The sequence below is a fragment of the Vulpes lagopus genome, chromosome 16 (assembly GCF_018345385.1).
Source record: "Vulpes lagopus strain Blue_001 chromosome 16, ASM1834538v1, whole genome shotgun sequence".
Taxonomy (NCBI): domain Eukaryota; kingdom Metazoa; phylum Chordata; class Mammalia; order Carnivora; family Canidae; genus Vulpes; species Vulpes lagopus.
Window position 1 is genome coordinate 60,482,274 of NC_054839.1, and position 16,710 is coordinate 60,498,983.

The 16,710-nt window shown below is 46.2% G+C and overlaps 1 protein-coding gene across 1 annotated transcript; it reads right to left on the reverse strand.

Moving 5' to 3' along the window:
* Positions 1-4,493: 4,493 nt before the first annotated feature.
* LOC121477057 (glyceraldehyde-3-phosphate dehydrogenase-like) lies at positions 4,494-5,155 on the reverse strand. The gene has a single exon (XM_041731239.1). It carries the CDS (start codon positions 5,153-5,155, stop codon positions 4,826-4,828), a length of 330 nt encoding a protein of 109 aa, XP_041587173.1. The 3' UTR covers positions 4,494-4,825.
* Positions 5,156-16,710: the final 11,555 nt, after the last annotated feature.

Genomic DNA, 16,710 nt, shown 5'->3' on the forward strand with positions numbered 1-16,710 from the left:
TTAAAATACTTCTTCCAAGGGCACAGGACTGGGTTTAGAGCCACATTCCTAGCTCAGAGCTCTCTCTATTGAAAGGATACTCTTCCGAGCCTTTAATCTAGGACGGGTAACAGAATAAATGGGTTCCTTAAAAGAAGACACATCCCCAGTCCGCTTCCTAGGCCAAACACCTCCCACAGGTCCCCACTGCCTAATTAAAATGGTCTAACTAGAGAAATATCAGAAAAATAGGGACTTGGGAGAATTTGGAAAAAATATATTTATATTGCAAAACTTATTTTCTTTTTTTAAAGATTTATTTATTTATTTATTTGAGAGAGAGCAAGCACATGCACCAGCACACAGAGGGAGAGGGAGAAGCAGACTCCCTGCTGGGCTCCATCCCAGGATTCTGGGATCACGACCTGAGCCAACGGCAGGTGCTTAACTGACTGAGCCCCCACCCCCCAGGTGCCATGCAAAAAACAATTTTTTAAAGAATCCTTCGCATCTTCAACTCCCTATTGAATTATGTGACTATTTTGCACGAATTATAAAGATGTAGTTGCAGAGGACTCAGAGAACAAGTAATGAGAACAACTGGACGCTCTTCTCTCATTTCTGAAGAAAATATGGAGACGGTAAGACAGCTTCTTAATAAAATAAGACTCTGATCCTCGGGGACCCGAGATTGCAAGGAGGCCTAGGGTTTCGTAGTCTGGAGAGGAGAGGGACCCGCAGCCTGCTCCCACGGCCGCTGTGCTCCTTCTGGATGGCCCTTGCCCTTGCTGCCTGCCTGCCACCTTGTTCCATGCACTGGTCTGGGCCCACAGGGGCGCTGGTCTGGGCCCACATAGGCGCTGGTCTGGGCCTATAGGTGCACTGGGCCCACAGGGGCACTGGTCTGGGCCCACAGGGGCTCTGGTCTGGGCCTACAGGTGCACTGGGCCCACAGGGGCGCTGGTCTGGGCCTATAGGGGCGCTGGTCTGGGCCCACATGGGCGCTGGTCTGGGCCTACAGGTGCACTGGGCCCACAGGGGCGCTGGTCTGGGCCCACAGGGGCTCTGATCTGGGCCTATAGGCGCACTGGGCCCACAGCGGCACTGGTCTGGGCCCACAGGGACTCTGGTCTGGGCCTACAGGTGCACTGGGCCCACAGGGGTGCTGGTCTGGGCCCACAGGGGCGCTGGGCCCACAGGGGCGCTGGTCTGGGCCCACAGGAGCGCTGGTCCTATGGGGCGCTGGTCTGGCCCTACAGGGGCGCTGGTCTGGGCCCACAAGGGTGCTGGTCTGGGCCTACTGGTACACTGGGTGCTGGACCTACAGGTGCACTGCTCTGGGCCCATAAGGGTGCTGGGCTGACAGGGGCAGGGGGCCCACAGGGGCGCTAGGTCTGCATCCTGCCCTCCCACTGAGGCTGCCAGATGCTTCTCTCTAGGAAAAGTCAAACAGAGGCTTTGAGTTAGAGCTCTTTAGTTCTTTGTGGGCCCCGGCAAGAACCTCTTGGTTAAACAGATAGAAGTCGAGCAGCCACTTCCTGCCCGAGGGAAAAATTAATCCTTAATCCAGCCATTTCCATCTCCTCAGGCTGTCATTGGTGCGTGTAGCTCTGGGAGGAGAGGGGCAGTTTGCAGAAAGTTCTGAAGTCTGGGGCCCGGCGGGGTGGGGGGTGCTCCGTAGTGGAGTGTCTGCCTTTGGTCCAGGGTGTGACCCTGGGGTCCCGGGATCGAGTCCCGCGTCGGGCCCCCTGCGTGGAGCCTGCTTCTCCCTCTGCCTGGGTCTCTGCCTCTCTCTCTCTCTCTCTCTCTCTGTGTCTCTATGAATAAATAAATAAAATATTTTTTGAAAAAGAGTTCTGAAGTCTTATGAGGGGAAAGATTCTAGAACGCCAGCCCTCCTCTGAGACAAATTGCTGCCGAGAGCAGAGGAGCCGGTCCGAGCCCTCCGTACATTCAGGGGAAGAGTCTCGTAGGCGCAGCATAGGCTGCCCCCAGCAGGGTGCCGAGGTGGGCACTGCACCTCGGGGCGCTATGGGAGAGAGCAAGGTTTCTACCCCAAACTAGAAAATCCTGTTCCACCGTTAATATGATTAAACTCACGTTTCAGTTAATATGCCTGGAAGCAAGTTCACTGGCTCCCTTTAGGGCAACGGGCAAGTGGACACAGATAGAAGGCCCCGTCCGGCTGCTCGGGAGTCCTCCTGGGGGCCTCAGGGCAGCCGCTCCCAGCGCTGACGGCCTCATCGTCTTTCGAGAGTCACGTCGCCTTGAAACACCTGTGTCGTCACCCAAATCCTATGACTTGGCAGCACCTACCCCGTGACTCCCCTTTCCGGTTCTCGGCACGTCCGGAGCAGAAAGCGAGCATCGGAGCGTCAGGGCACCTCTCGGAAACAGTCGAAAGCTCCAAGGTCAGGGCAAAGAAATTCTGGTCCCCTTGCATCCATCCTGTCCCTGGAGCTGTCCTTCTGAGTTCAGTTTTTACCCGAAAGGCTTCTCCGTTTGTCATTTCATCCAGAACCTTCGCCATAGGACGGGCCAGTACTTAGCAGTCATGCAGTGCGATCCTCGTCACGTTCACCCGGGGAGGCTTTCAGCCCAACAGAGACTAGAAGCTTGCCCTGAAAGGCTCTTTAGGACCTACCAGTTTCAATCTATTCACTTTACCAAGCAGCGTCGCGGAGATGGAGAGAGGAGAGAGAAAGAGGTGGAGGATCCATACTCCTTGGTACCAGCAGAACAAGGCATTTGGGAAAGCACAGGGAGATGAGCAGGAAAGCACAGATCCCCTTGGGTGTAGAAAGGAAACTCCGAGAATCGTCCGTCCTACCTACTGCTATACATCCGGCTCCGCCCATGCCAGGAGCTCAAAAAAACTTTGCGTTTTGAATAAATGGCAAACTTTAAGTAAGTCAGCTGAACAGACCCCTCACTGGGCAGGCAAGCTCGCCGGGCCTGGACGTGGCCCCGGCCTGGTGCGCTCTCTGGGCGGCCTAGCAACGAGGCCGTGGAGACGGAGGTTTCCCCTCTTCCAGGTCCTAAGGCCCCCGAGGACCAGGAACATCTCTTGTTCCAGAGGGAGAGGTTGTTCCCTAACTCAACTTCCCACAAGCTTAGGACCCCCAAGGCCTCGGGTTCTACGCCCCTGACATTTCCTAGCAATCCCCTACACCGCTGGAACCTAAGTGTAGACAAGTTGGTACCTGAGCCCCAAATCTGTACCCCCCTAGAGCCGGGCTGCTCTCCCTCTGGGGCCCTCGTCCAGGAAGTGACCCTGCTCCCACAGAAACGAAGAACAGCAGGGACTGGGCTACCCGGGGATGGCTGTCCTGCTCTGGCCAAGCGGGCCTGCCCGGGGATGCCAAGGCGGGAGGGTCCACGACAGCTGCGGTGCTAGCGTCGGCCTCGTCGGGCTCCCAGCTGGCACCCAGCCCCAGCTCACAGCACCGGGGGCGGGGGGTGCTGCACAATCAGAGTCATTTTCAGAAGCAGAAGCTGTTTCTATTTTGCACATCAGAAACCTGCCATCGGATACACGAGTGCCTGGTCCCGGGGTCCCTAGTGGGTAACGATGGGGTTAGAGGACGGCTCTGGCTTCCCGGCGCAGACCCTCTGCCCTGCCACACTGGTTATGCGGTCCCTTAGGTGGATGGGGGAGGACAGAAGCACATTTCGGGGTCCATGGCATGGAAGGGCCTTGACGTGAGCTTTGGAACTGCAGGATCCCGCCCGTGAACCGTGGAAATTCCAATTGTCCTTCCAGGATTTCTGCGAATTCCTTACGGCCTTGTATTCTCAGGAGCGTCTTTGGCACCTGTTGCTGCCGATTAGTTGAATTTAGAGAACTCGAGTCTTCCCATTTCCAGGGGTATCATAAGTTTGATTTGCTTGACTCGGGATTCAAATAAGGTCCACGTATTAGGATTAGCAGATCTATTTCTTGAGTCTTTTTTATTTATTTATTTTATTTATTTTTGGGGGGGTACAGTATACTTTATTGATGGTACATGACAAGGTAGGGCTCTCCAAGCCCCTCACCTTCCTCAGGGTCTAGGATGTAAATTGGAGGTCAGGAGATTCTCAGTGTGTTGGGGGATTAAGTTGGGGCAGGGACTCCCCAGCAGCTGAGGGCCTCTCTCTTCCTCTTGTTCTTGCTGGGGCTGGTGGTCCAGGAGGCTCTTACTCCTTGGAGGCCATGTGGACCATGAGGTCCACCACCCGGTTGCTGTAGCCGTATTCATGGTCATACCAGGAAATGAGCTTGACAAAGTGGTCATTGAGGGCAATGCCAGCCCCGGCGTCGAAGGTGGAAGAGTGGGTGTCACTGTTGAAGTCGCAGGAGACAACCTGGTCCTCAGTGTACCCCAGGATGCCCTTGAGGGGGCCCTCCGATGCCTGCTTCACTACCTTCTTGATGTCGTCATATTTGGCAGCTTTCTCCAGGCGGCAGGTCAGATCCACAACCGACACATTGGGGGTGGGGACACGGAAGGCCATGCCAGTGAGCTCCCGTTGAGCTCAGGGATGACCTTGCCCACAGCCTTGGCGGCTCCAGTGGAACCAGGGATGATGTTTTGGGCAGGCCCTCGGCCATCACGCCACAGCTTCCCAGAGGGGCCGTCCAGTCTTCTGGGTGGCGGTGATGGCATGGACAGTGGTCATGAGGCCCTCCACGATGCTGAAGTGGTCATGGATGACTTTGGCCAGAAGAGCCAAGTAGTTGGTGGTGCAGGAGGCATTGCTGACAATCTTGAGGGAGTTGTCCTACTTCTCGTGGTTCATGCCCATCACAAACATGGGGCATCAGCAGAGGGAGCGGAGATGATGACCCTCTTGGCCCCGCCCTTCAAGTGAGCCCCAGCCTTCTCCAGGTGGTGAAGACCCCAGTGGACTCCACAACATACTCAGCACCAGCATCACCCCGTTTGATGCTGGCGGGATCTCGCTCCTGGAAGATGGAGATGGACTTCCCGTTGATGACAAGTGTCCCGTTCTCAGCCTTGACTGTGCCGTGGAATTTGCCGTGGGTAGAATCATACTGGAACATGTACACCATGTAGTTGAGATCAATGAAGGGGCCATTGATGGCGACAATATCCACTTTGCCAGAGTTAAAAGCGGCCCCGGTGACCAGGCGCCCAATGCAGCCAAATCTGTTCACTCCGACCTTCACCATCGTGTCTCGGGGACGCGGCTGGCCTGACCAGAAGATGCGGCTCTCTGTCCAACGGGGAGGAGCCGAGAGCTCTTGAGCCTTTTTTAACAAGTGAGTTCCACTTCTGTCTCTTGTCACAGATCCCTTTTCAGTTTATCTGTCATATAAATCCGGTCGTTTGTCGTGTAAAGTGTTCCGTGGTTTGGATTTTGCTGCTTGTGTCCTTGCAGCATCAATAACGTGTTTCTCTACTAATTCATTAGTAGTTTTAAAGTGGTGATGTTCTCATTATGTCATTACTTTTTTCTTTTACTAACCAGGACGCTTTATAGAGAGAAACCTTCCCTCACTATTTCATTACTGAGAGCTTTACTTCTTATAGAAAACACAGAAGATGCTTCATTCTCTTCCTTAATTTGTCAGTTTTCAGAAATGAGAAATCTCTGAAGATAACTACTGAATTTAAAAAAACAAAAAACAAAAAACAACAGTGTGGGGCACGTGGGTGGCTTACTTGGTTAAGCAGCCGACGCTTGATTTTGGCTTAGGTCATGGTCTTGGTTGTGGGATCCAACCTCGAGTTGGGCTCTGCGTTCAAAAGGAGTCTGCTTGAGGGTCTCTCCCCCTCTTCCTCTGCTCTCCTTCTGACTTCTCTAAATAAATAAATAAATAAATAAATAAATAAATAAATAAATAAATAAATAATAAATCTATCTTTTAAAAAAAGGAAGAAATAAAAACGGTATGATGTTATATATTTAAATACCTTTGGTATCTTTTAACTAATTGCATTCTTTATTATTTTGGATGCATCCTTTTCCACCTCTTTTGAAGGTAGGAGTCCATTTGAGTCAGCTTTTGAGTCATTTGGCTCATCTCGTATATTTCAGACCTAGATCATTATTCCTGTAGAGAATTTTGGTTTCTTTTACTGAAAGTAGTATTTGGAGACCACAATCTTGGAACCAGGGGGGCTCATTGTTACTAAGTCATTTGTTGTTTCTTTGGCTTTTTTTTTTTTAAACATAAAATATATCAAGAGTTCATACTGATATTTCCAAATCAAATTTAGTTCTCAAAGTCTTAATCCAGGTTTTGTGTGACAGTAGGATTTACGAAATTACAATATCACATACTTAACCTATTTGCTCTCTCTTGCCATATACCCACAACAGCCTCAGGGCAACAATAGAAAAACTACCGCGGACACCATAATGTAACTGAAAACAATTTAAGGTTTGTTTTTTTTTTTTTTCCTCAATTCTTTTTGGCCGTAGGGTATATCCCAAATACTGAATTTTTAAGTTACTTGGAATAGTTCTTTTCTCTGTGGTCTAGCCACCAACTGGATACACATTTAGATCTAAGCTCACTGGCTTCATTTTCTGGTTTTAGGAATTACTTATTTTTTTTATTTTCCTTTATGAAAGGGTAGATATTTACATCTAGAAATACTAAGTTACTTCTTGATGTCCAAAGTCTGAGTACACCTGAAAGGAGGATTGCCTGCTGGAAAATTCTTTCCATCTGAGAACAGATGTAGAACATAGATGGGTGCAAAGATTCAGTTGATTATTTCTCTCTGTGGACAGAGTTGTCCTGATTGGTCCCAATTGTTTTACACAAGAGAGGTTTGTTTTCTATCACCCAGACATGCCAGATTCCCTGAAGGATGAGGGAACAGGGGTCAGAAGACAGATCACTAATGGGGAGGAGGGTGAATGAACACACACAGTGGTTAGAGCCTCTTATATGTGTTAGATAGCATTTAAGACTTGTGCCTTAATCTAAACAAAAAATATAGCATTCTGTTCCTTAATAATATCTATGCCATATACACAGAGAAATTATTTTAAAAATAATTTACCATCATAAAAGTTGGCTCTTCGGGAAGCTGCGTCATGCTTCTCTGTGTGGTTTTCAATCCTTTAGGACACAGTGCCTGAGACCCTTTTATTAGGAGACAGATCCAGAGGGCTATCAGGGATATTTCATCACATTGTGGTCTAAAATATTTTTGGAACAAATTGAAAATAAAGTGTCCGTTAACTTGAGTTTGCACACATCGTTCTTGCTTTAAAGAGCATTCCAATTAATTATACTTTTGTGAAAACAAAAGGGCTTTTGTAATAGAAGTAAATAAAGCCAACCTTTACAGAGTGCATGCTGCGTTCGAGGGTTGTCCTAAATGTTTTGCATGTATTGACTTATTTACAACCCCCACCCCCAATACACCCATGAGCTGGTTACTATTGTCTTCTTGATTTGGGTGATGAAATTAAAATATAAAGAGAATTAATAGACAACTTGCTTGACTGAGTGTATCAGCCAGGATAGAGTGGGTAATGCTCTGACAACCAAGAAGCCCCAAGTCTTGGTGGCTCAATGCAATAAAGTTTCTTTCTTGCTCACACTACGGGTTCTCTAGGGGTCATTAGGGCAGGTCTACTTGTTGTAGGGACAGTCATGGTGTAGACTCATCGCAGCTACTCAGCAATCCAGGCTACTGGAAGCCCCTTCTCACCCCGTGGTTCTACAGCTGTAATGCAGGAGAAAATGAAACATGGACACACATCTTCTTAAAGCACCGACTCAGAAAGGATGCACGATGCTTCTGCCTGGCTCCGTTACATTGGCCAAAGCGGGTCATACGGTCTAACTAGAGAGAAAAGCAAGAAGTGCAGTTTCTATCGTGTCCCAGAGAGTCGGAAATGCTGAGGAGCACCAGTGATCTCTACAGTCAATAAATGGAGGATTGAGGATATGAATCTAGGTAGAGGGTCCTACACCCTGTGATCCTAACCTTGCTCACATTAAAAAAAAAAAAAAAAGATTTATTTACTTTAGAGAGAGAGAAAGAGAGACCATGAGCAGGGGGAGGGCCAAAGAGAGAGGGAGAGAGCAATAATCGTAGATGCCCTGCTGAGCACAGAGCCCACGGAGGGGCTCCATCTCAAGACCCTGAGATTATGACCCGAGCCAAAATCAAGAGTTGGTTGCTTAACTGATTGAATCACTCAGGTGCCCCAACCTTGCTCACATTGTTAACATAGTGATTCTTTTCCTTGCGTCATCATTTAAAATTTTAAATTGTGTCCATATTTCATAATGCGCGTAATTCACGTATGTCATTTAGAGCTATAAATATGTGTGACTTATTAATAAGTAAAAACCCGTATACTAGGGATGCAGCTCCATCAGAATTACTTCCGAAAGGGACGTATACCTACTGACGTTTGGGAAATTGCTGTGTCAGGCAATGGAAAATCATCAAGGTTTTCAGTGGGAGAAAATAATGACCAAATTTATATTATTTTTTTTAAGATTTTATTTATTTATTCATGAGATACACAGAGAGAGGCAGAGACTCAGGCAGAGGGAGAAGCAGGCTCCATGCAGGGAGCCCGACGTGGGACTCGATCCCGGGTCTCCAGGATCAGGCCGTTGGCTGAAGGCGGCGCTAAACTGCTGAGCCACTGTGGCTGCCCCCAAATTTATATTCTTAAAAAGATAATTCTGGAAAGGTGGATTGCCCAAATCCTAAACTTACATTGCAGAACCCTGTCGATGCAATTGTGCCGTATTGGGGGATTCTTTCCTCTAAGTACTTAATGTTTTCATTTTTATTTTTATTTTTATTTTTATTTTTATTTTTTTAATGTTTTCATTTTTAAAATATAGTTTCAGTATAAAAACCAGTTTGAGGATTATTGATTCGAGGCCGATTACTTAACCTCCAGCTAAGAAACGTGAAGCTCGAAGTCGTTTAGTCAACTCTTCAAGGTCACAGAGTTTGTCCGCTCCAGACCCCACACGTCACCAAGAGCTCCTGACTTCCCCACTCCCCCCACTTTCTGTTTCTGCGAGATAACAGAAACTAAAATCAAAACTGAGCAGTTTATGTTTTTGAATGATTATTGGTGATCCTTTGACAGAAAATCTGGGAAGATATTTTAGAAGGTCCAGAGTAGGAGAGAGAGAAAGCCACCGGGTATGGGTGGTCTGAGTGTTTGGAGGAGGACCTGTGGGTGGAATGAGAGTAGGAGCATCGTCTTGAGCCCATAAAGCGACCACTGGGGTCCAGGACCGTCCTTTCTCCAAGGAGTTCCGTTTCCATCGAAAGTCGAGCTTTCTCGGGTGGGAAGGGAATCGCTCCGAGCGCCCACATCCTCCCATTCTGCTCTGAAAAGCGGCCTTGAGACGATGTCTCATGAGAGGACGCGCTGGCGGGGGCCCGGCCCGCAGGTGGAGCTGCCGCAGCCACAGAAGTGAGGGTCCCGGTGCCCAGGGCTGGGACCCCTCCCTGGAGCCTGAGGCGAGGTGAGGGGAAGCAGGGATGAGCCTTAGCTGGCAGCGGGTCGCTTGAGCTTCGGTGCGGATCCCAAAGGAGGGTGGTGACACGTCGCTGGAGGGGGTCCCTAACCCCAGGAAGGGCCGCCTGCGTTTTCTCGCCGCAGCCCCTACCCGAGTGCAAGGTCCCCCCTCCCCGCTCTTCCATGACCATGACGCAGGTAGTGTCTGTCTCGTTGCCTTTAGCATCTCCGTCGCTGGACTCAGCTTTGCTGGGCGACGAGCATGGAAGCCTTGCACCCCGGCCCACCGCGCCCGCAGACGCAGCTCGCCCTCTGGGTTTGCCCTCAAAGCTCTTCCCGCTGCGCCTCACTTGGTGACTTTGCTGTGCGTCCCGTCGCCCTCTCTTCAGGACGGTCTGTCTCTGTCTCTCTGGTCCCTGGTGTCTCCCTCATTCCCACCCTCAGTCTTCTCCCCCCACCCCCCAGCACATCTGTCATCCCCAAAGAGAACTGAGGAAACAACTGTGCCTTTCAAGTCTGGGTCAGTCTCCTCCCCCCCATGACTCTGTCACCTCTCCGGCCTGCTCGGACCTCAACGTCCTCCCGCCACTCCTCACCTGCACGCGTCCCTGAGAAACAGAACGGAACAGAAGAAAATGATGTCATGTCCCTCCAGTCCTCACCCAGCTCGCCTGCCTCAGGACTCGGCTTTCCCCCGGCTGCCGGGGCACGGTCGGACCTGCTCCCTCCTCCAGATCACCCCGCGTGCCCTGGGTCCCCCGCCAAGGTCGCACGCAAGGCTTCTGCTCTCCCAATTCCTCCCTCCTTCTTTGCCTAACAGTCTCTTCTTTCATACTGAACTCCTCCCATCAGGATCCAAATCCTGGATAATGACAAAAGACACAAAGATACTGAGACTAAGCACAAGGCTGACGAACAGCCAGTGAAGCAGTGGTCGGAGGACATATCAAACGGTACAAAAAGACGAATGAAAACGGACGTAACAACTGAAAATCTATGCAGAAAAATCAATCGTAGGAGCACCTGGGGTGCTCAGAGGTTGAGCGTCTGCTTTCATTCGGCTCAGGTTGTGACCCCGGGGTCGTGGGATCGAGTCCCCCGTCGGACTCCCTGCATGGAGCCTGCTTCTCCCTCTGCCTGGGTCCCTGCCTCTCTCTCTGGATCTCTCATGAATAAATAAATAATACCTTTTGTAAAAACCCAGAAAATTAAACTCTCTTAGACATTATGCATCCCCCCCACCACCACTGCCCATTGCTATGCTCTTCTTAGCAGCCAAAATCTTTGTTCGTCTCTACTTACTGTGTTCATCTCACATTCGTCTCTCCCCTATTAGCCCTCTGAAACCTCGGTATGGGTTGAAGTGTGTCCCCTAAGAAACATATTGGGCCTTCTACAGGGATGGGGTTGTTGAAGGTGTAGGTAGTTAAGATGTGGTTATTCTGGAGTAATGGGGGTCTTCAATCTGGTATAGGTGGTGTCCTTATAAGAAAAGGAGAGAGACTCATGAAGGGAGAGCACCAGGTAACAACAGAAGCAGAGGTTAGACTACAAGCCGAGCTACACCAAGGAGGGACAGTCACCACCAGAGTCTAGGGAAAAAGCAAGGGGACATTCCTCCCTAGATCCCCCAGAGAGAGCATGGCCCTGCCAGCACCCTGATTCTGGACTTGTGGCCTCAGGCACCGGAGGAGAATGGATTTTCGTTGTTCAAGTCATCCTGGTGTGTGGCAGTCCCAAGAAGTCTAGGTACATGGTATACATCAGTTCCTGTCTTACGGAACCTCTTGCATCCCTGATAGGATGACACGCTCCCTCCTTGATACCCCTTCCCTGCCTCCTGGAACTCCATGGCATCCTGGTTTCCCTGTTACCTCATGGTCCCCTCCATCTCAGGCTGCATTGCTTAGCTTCCTCTCCTTTTTCTTATCCCCTAAAAGTTTGAGTGGGTGGTGCAGTAGGTTAAGTGTCCAACTCTTGGTTTCTGCCCAGGTCGTGACCTCGGGGTCCTGGGATCAAGCACCAAGTCCTGAGTCTGCTTGAGGTTCTCCCTCCCTCTCCCTCGGACCCTCTTGCTTGGGCTCTCTCTCTCTCTCAAATAAATAGATCTTTAAAAAAAAGTTCGACGTTTTTCCAAGTCCCCATTGTCTGCAGAGAATTGTGAGTAGCCTAGACCAAGATCATCTGGTCCGGCCCTTGACGTCAGAGAGATGCACTGTTGAGTTGACATCCTTAAGCTACAGTCGGAGTTCTCATTTGATTTCATCTGAATTACTTTTCTTTCTCATGGAAACTTGCTAATTCCCCATTGCCCCCTTCCCCCCTCACCATGATTTCCATCAATGGGAGTTGACCCCCATTAGTGTGGATTTAAGTTATTCACCTATGACAATTAATACCTTCTTGAATTTTCGTGTGTAGATGGGTCCACCCATCTGAAAGTACCGTTCTTCTTCTAAAGAGGCAATTAGAATGCTTTGACTTTTCACCAAAAAAAAAAAAAAAAAAAAGATTTTCACTCAATTTTTTGGAACTCGAAATAGAATAAGTTCCTTAAGGAGAAAGTGGTCTAGTCCTTGCCTTCAGAGAAGGTAAATAACCTCCCTTAGGCTTCCCTCCATTTCCATACTCCAATGAAAACCAGTATTAACAGTTGGTTGTATCCCCTTAATGACTTTTTCTGTGCTCACACAAGTATGCAGAAACAGAGGGCTGTCACTTGATTAATTTTATAAAAGTTGGTACCATCCTATATACGTGACTCCAGCCTACCGCTCACTTAACATGATCTTACGACCTTAAGACTCTCTAGTGACAAGTAAGAGTTTCTTCGCTGTCTTTAAAAGTAGCAAAAGGTTCTATGGATCAAATATTGCCACAATTTTATTCACTCATTCTCCCATGGAAGGTCAGGATTTTGCCTTCTGTGTGATCACTGTTGGTTGACAAGCACCATTCCATGACTAGTGTCCCACTGAGCATTTTAGGTAACGTGATTTCCTGCTGTTTCTGCATAAACTTCAACTCAGTATCAGAAAATGGAGTTTTGCTTGAAAAGCTTTTATGTGGGCAGCCCAGGTGGCTCAGCGGTTTAGCGCCTGCCTTCAGCCCCAGGCGTGATGCTGGAGACCCTGGGATCGAATCCCACATCGGGCTCCCTGCATGGAGCCTGCTTCTCCCTCTATCTGAGTCTCTCTCTGCCTCTCTCTGTGTGTCTCTCATGAATAAATAAAGTCTTTAAAAAATAAAAAAAATAAACATTCAGGGCACTTTATGGATTACATGATGAATCTATATGAATAAGATCAAGATGTGGGACCCCAAAGAAAATCACTAGCTGTGTTGGGCTGTTGTGGGGCTTATTCTTTCCTCTCATCATTGTTTACAAACCAAAGCCTGGGGCAGGACCATCCCTATCAGGTCCCCTCCAGCTCTAAAAATGGCAAGAATAGGACAGTATTCATTCCAAGTGTGCATGCCATGGAATTTAGGCAGTGCTGTGTTTCTGAAAAGCGATGAGAAATTTAAAATGCACAAGTCAATGAGTCTATTTTAGTGGGTCAGGCCTCCAAAATCAGTCATGCCTCTTCTTTTCCCATATTGCATTACTCAGAACAGTTCATTTATTTAACAGATATTTATTGTCAGTTCGAGGGGGAGAGAAGGAGACAAGGTGCGTGAGAGTCCAGAGTGAACACTTGAGGCCGAAGGAGGAAGTGGGCTTGGGGATCGGTGCACCTGTGGAGAGGGAGGGGAGGGTGGTAGGAGATGAGGTTAGATAGGAGCCGGGCTCTGCGTGGCCCACTCCCCGGACCAGTTCAAACCTACCGGAGGGCATAGCGCAGGCGTATGTATTATTTAAATCTCCCTGGATGATTTGGATGCCCAGTGGGAGCTGAGAATCACTGGTGTGGGGCCTTGTGTTTACCCCGAATGAGGTGGGAAGCCATCAGTGAGGTTTAAAAACGTTTGTGTGTGTGAAAAAAATATAATATAAAATTTACCATATTAGCCATTTTTAAGTGCATGTTTCAGGGGTATTAAATACATTCATAGTACTGCGCAGCCATCACCGTGGGACTCTAACTCTTTTCATATTGAAAAACTAAAATGCTGCACCCATTAAAAAATGACCCCTCATTCTTTCCCCCCTCCGAAGCCCCTGGCAACCATCACTGTCCTTTCTGTTTCTACGAGTCCGACTACTCTACTTACCCATATAAGTGGACCCATTCGTCTTTTTGTGACTTACTTCACTTACACAGTGTCCTCAAAGCTCAGCCATGTTCTAGCACATGTCAGAATTTCCTTCCTTTGTAAGGGCAGATGACATTCCCCTGGATGTGTAGACCTTATCTGCCTCATCCATTCACGTGTCCATGGACACTTGGGTCGTCGCCATGTTTCAGTGATTGTGAATAACGCTGCTGTGAATATGGGCACACGTGGATCGACAGCGTCTGCTTTCAATTTGGGCCATAAAATCAGAAGTAGAGTTGCTGGATCATATGGTGATTCTATTTCTAATTTGGGGGGAATTGCCCTATTGTTTTCCGCGGCCACCCGTACCATTTTACCTCCCATCAGCGGCACACAGTTCTCCACATTTTCACCAACATTTGTTATTTCCTGGGTTGCTTTTTTTTTTTTTTTTTTATAGTTGCAATTCTAATGAGTATTCCAATGAGTCATTACAGTTTTGATTTGCATTTCCTTGATGACTAGTGATGCTGAGCATCTTTTCAAATGCTTATTTGGTCATTTGCATATCTTCTTTGGAGAAATATCTATTCAAGTACTTTGCCAACTTTTCAGTGGGGTTGTTTGCTTTTTTTGTTGAGTTTTAGGGTTCTCTATAGATTCTGGATGTTAATCCCTTATTAGATATATGACTTGCAAATATTTTTTTTCCTATTCTGTGGGTTGCCTTTCTACTCTGATGATAGTGTCTTTTGACACGCAACATTTTTAAGTTTTCATGAAATCTAACTTCTCTATGTTTTTCTTTCATTGCCTGTGCCTTTGGTGTCATATCTAGGAAATCATAACCAAATCCAAAGCCATGAAGTTTTGTCTTATTTTTTCCACCACTAAGAATTTTATGGTTTTAGGTCTTTGGTCAATTTTGGGCTATTTTTTGTAAATGGTGTTAGATAAAGGTCTAACTTCATTTTTTTTTTTTTTTTGTATGTGGATATGCAGTTTTCCCAGCATCATTTGTTGAAAAGCCTGTCTTCTAACTCTTATCAGGAATCATTTAGCCATACATATGAGAGTTTCTCTCTGGGCTCTCTATTTCTATTCCATTGGTCCATATGTCTGTCTTTATGCAAATACTACATTGTTTTGATTACTGTAGCTTTATAGTAAGTTTTGAAAACAGTAAGTGTGAGTCCTCCAGCTTTGTTCTTTTTCAAAATTGTTTTGCTTGGGCAGCCCGGGTGGTTCAGCAGTTTAGCGCCACCTTCAGCTTAGGGGCTGATCCTGGAGACCTGAGATCGAGTCCCATGTCAGGCTCCCTGCATGGAGCCTGCTTCTCCCTCTGCCTGTGTCTCTGCCTCTCTCTCTCTTCTCTCTCTCTCTCTCTTTCTCTCTCTCTCTCGTGTCTCTCATAAATAAATAAATATAATCTTTTAAAAAACAAACAAAAAAACCCACAAAAAATTGTTTTGCCTATTCAGGGTCTCTTGAGATTCCATATGAATTTTGGGATGAGTTTTTCTGTTTCTGAAAAAAAAGTCATAGGGATTTTGATAGAGATTCTTTGGAATCTATAAATTACATTGGGTATTATTAACACCTTAATAATATTAAGTCTTCCAATACATGAACATGGGATCAGTTTTCATTTATTTATATCTTCTGTAATTTTTTTTTTTTTTTTTTTAGCAATGCCTTGTAGTCCTTATACAGGTCTTTCTTCTCCTTAGTTAACTCCTAAATATTTTATTCTTTTTGATACTATTGTAAATGGAATTATTTTTGTAATTTCCTTTCTAGATTGTTCATTGTTAATATGTAGAAATGTAACTAATTTTTGTGTGTTGATGTTGTATCCTGTTACTTTGCTGAATTTATTAGTTCTATCAGTTTATGTGTTGTGTGTGTGTGTGTGTGTGTGTGTGTGTGTGTGTAATCTTTAGGGTTATTTTTTCCATATAAGATCATATCATCTGTGGACAGAGATAATTTTACTTCTTCCTAATTTATGATTTGGATGCCTTTTATTTTTTGCATAATTTCTCTGGCCAGAACTTGTAGTATTATGTTAAACAGAACGGCAAAAACAGAGAAAAACTAATGGATTGAAGAGGAAATTACAAGGAAAATGCAAACACAACATACCAAAATATGTGAGGCATAGCAAAAGCAGTGTTAAAGGAGAAATTTATAGCTTTATTTTAAAATCTTACAGTTAAAAATTTTTAAATTTCCACAAATCTGTGAATCTTCCAATTCTGTTGTTCACTTCAAACTTCATCTCAGTGTGGTTAGAGAAGATACTTTGTATAATACCTGTTTTTTTAAAGCTGTTGAGACTTAATGTGTGGCTTAATATACGGCCTATCCTGGAAAACGTCCCATGTGAACTTGATAAGCATGTTTATAGCATTTAATATATTCCTGATAGATCTACTTGGTTTATTGTGTTAAATGCTCTATTTCCTTATTAATCTTCTATCTGATTGGTTCTGTCCATTATTGAGAATAGAGTATTGAAGTCTCCAACTATTATTCAATTTCTGCCTTCAATTATTTCAGTTTTTACTATGTGTATTTTGCTAATCTGTTATTAGGTACATAAATGTTGATAATTGTTATATCTTGCTATATTGAACCTTTTATTAATATATAATGTCCTTTGCTGCTTGAAATCTTTTTTGATTTAAAGTCTATTTTGTGTGACATTAGTATAATCATCCCTACTCTCTTTTGGTTACTATTTGCATGAAATATCTTTTTCCATCCTCCTACTTTCAATTTGATTTATGGTTTTGGATACAAAGTGAGTTCCTTGTAGACAACATGTGGTTGGATCATATGTTCTTATTCATTGACAACATGTGGTTGGATCATATGTTCTTATTCATTATGCCAATCTCTATTTTGTGATAGGAGAGTTTAATCTATTCACATTTAAAGTAGTAATTACAATTAAAGTAATAGCTCTTTTGTTCCTCATTTCTTGCATTACTCTTCTTTTGGATTTAGCTGATTTTTTTTATTAAAACATTTAAGTTCTTTGCTCATTTTTTGGGCATA

Excerpts from the sequence above, each read along its gene's own strand:
- LOC121477057 (XM_041731239.1), bottom strand. The coding sequence starts at position 5,155 with ATGGTGAAGGTCGGAGTGAACAGATTTGGCTGCATTGGGCGCCTGGTC.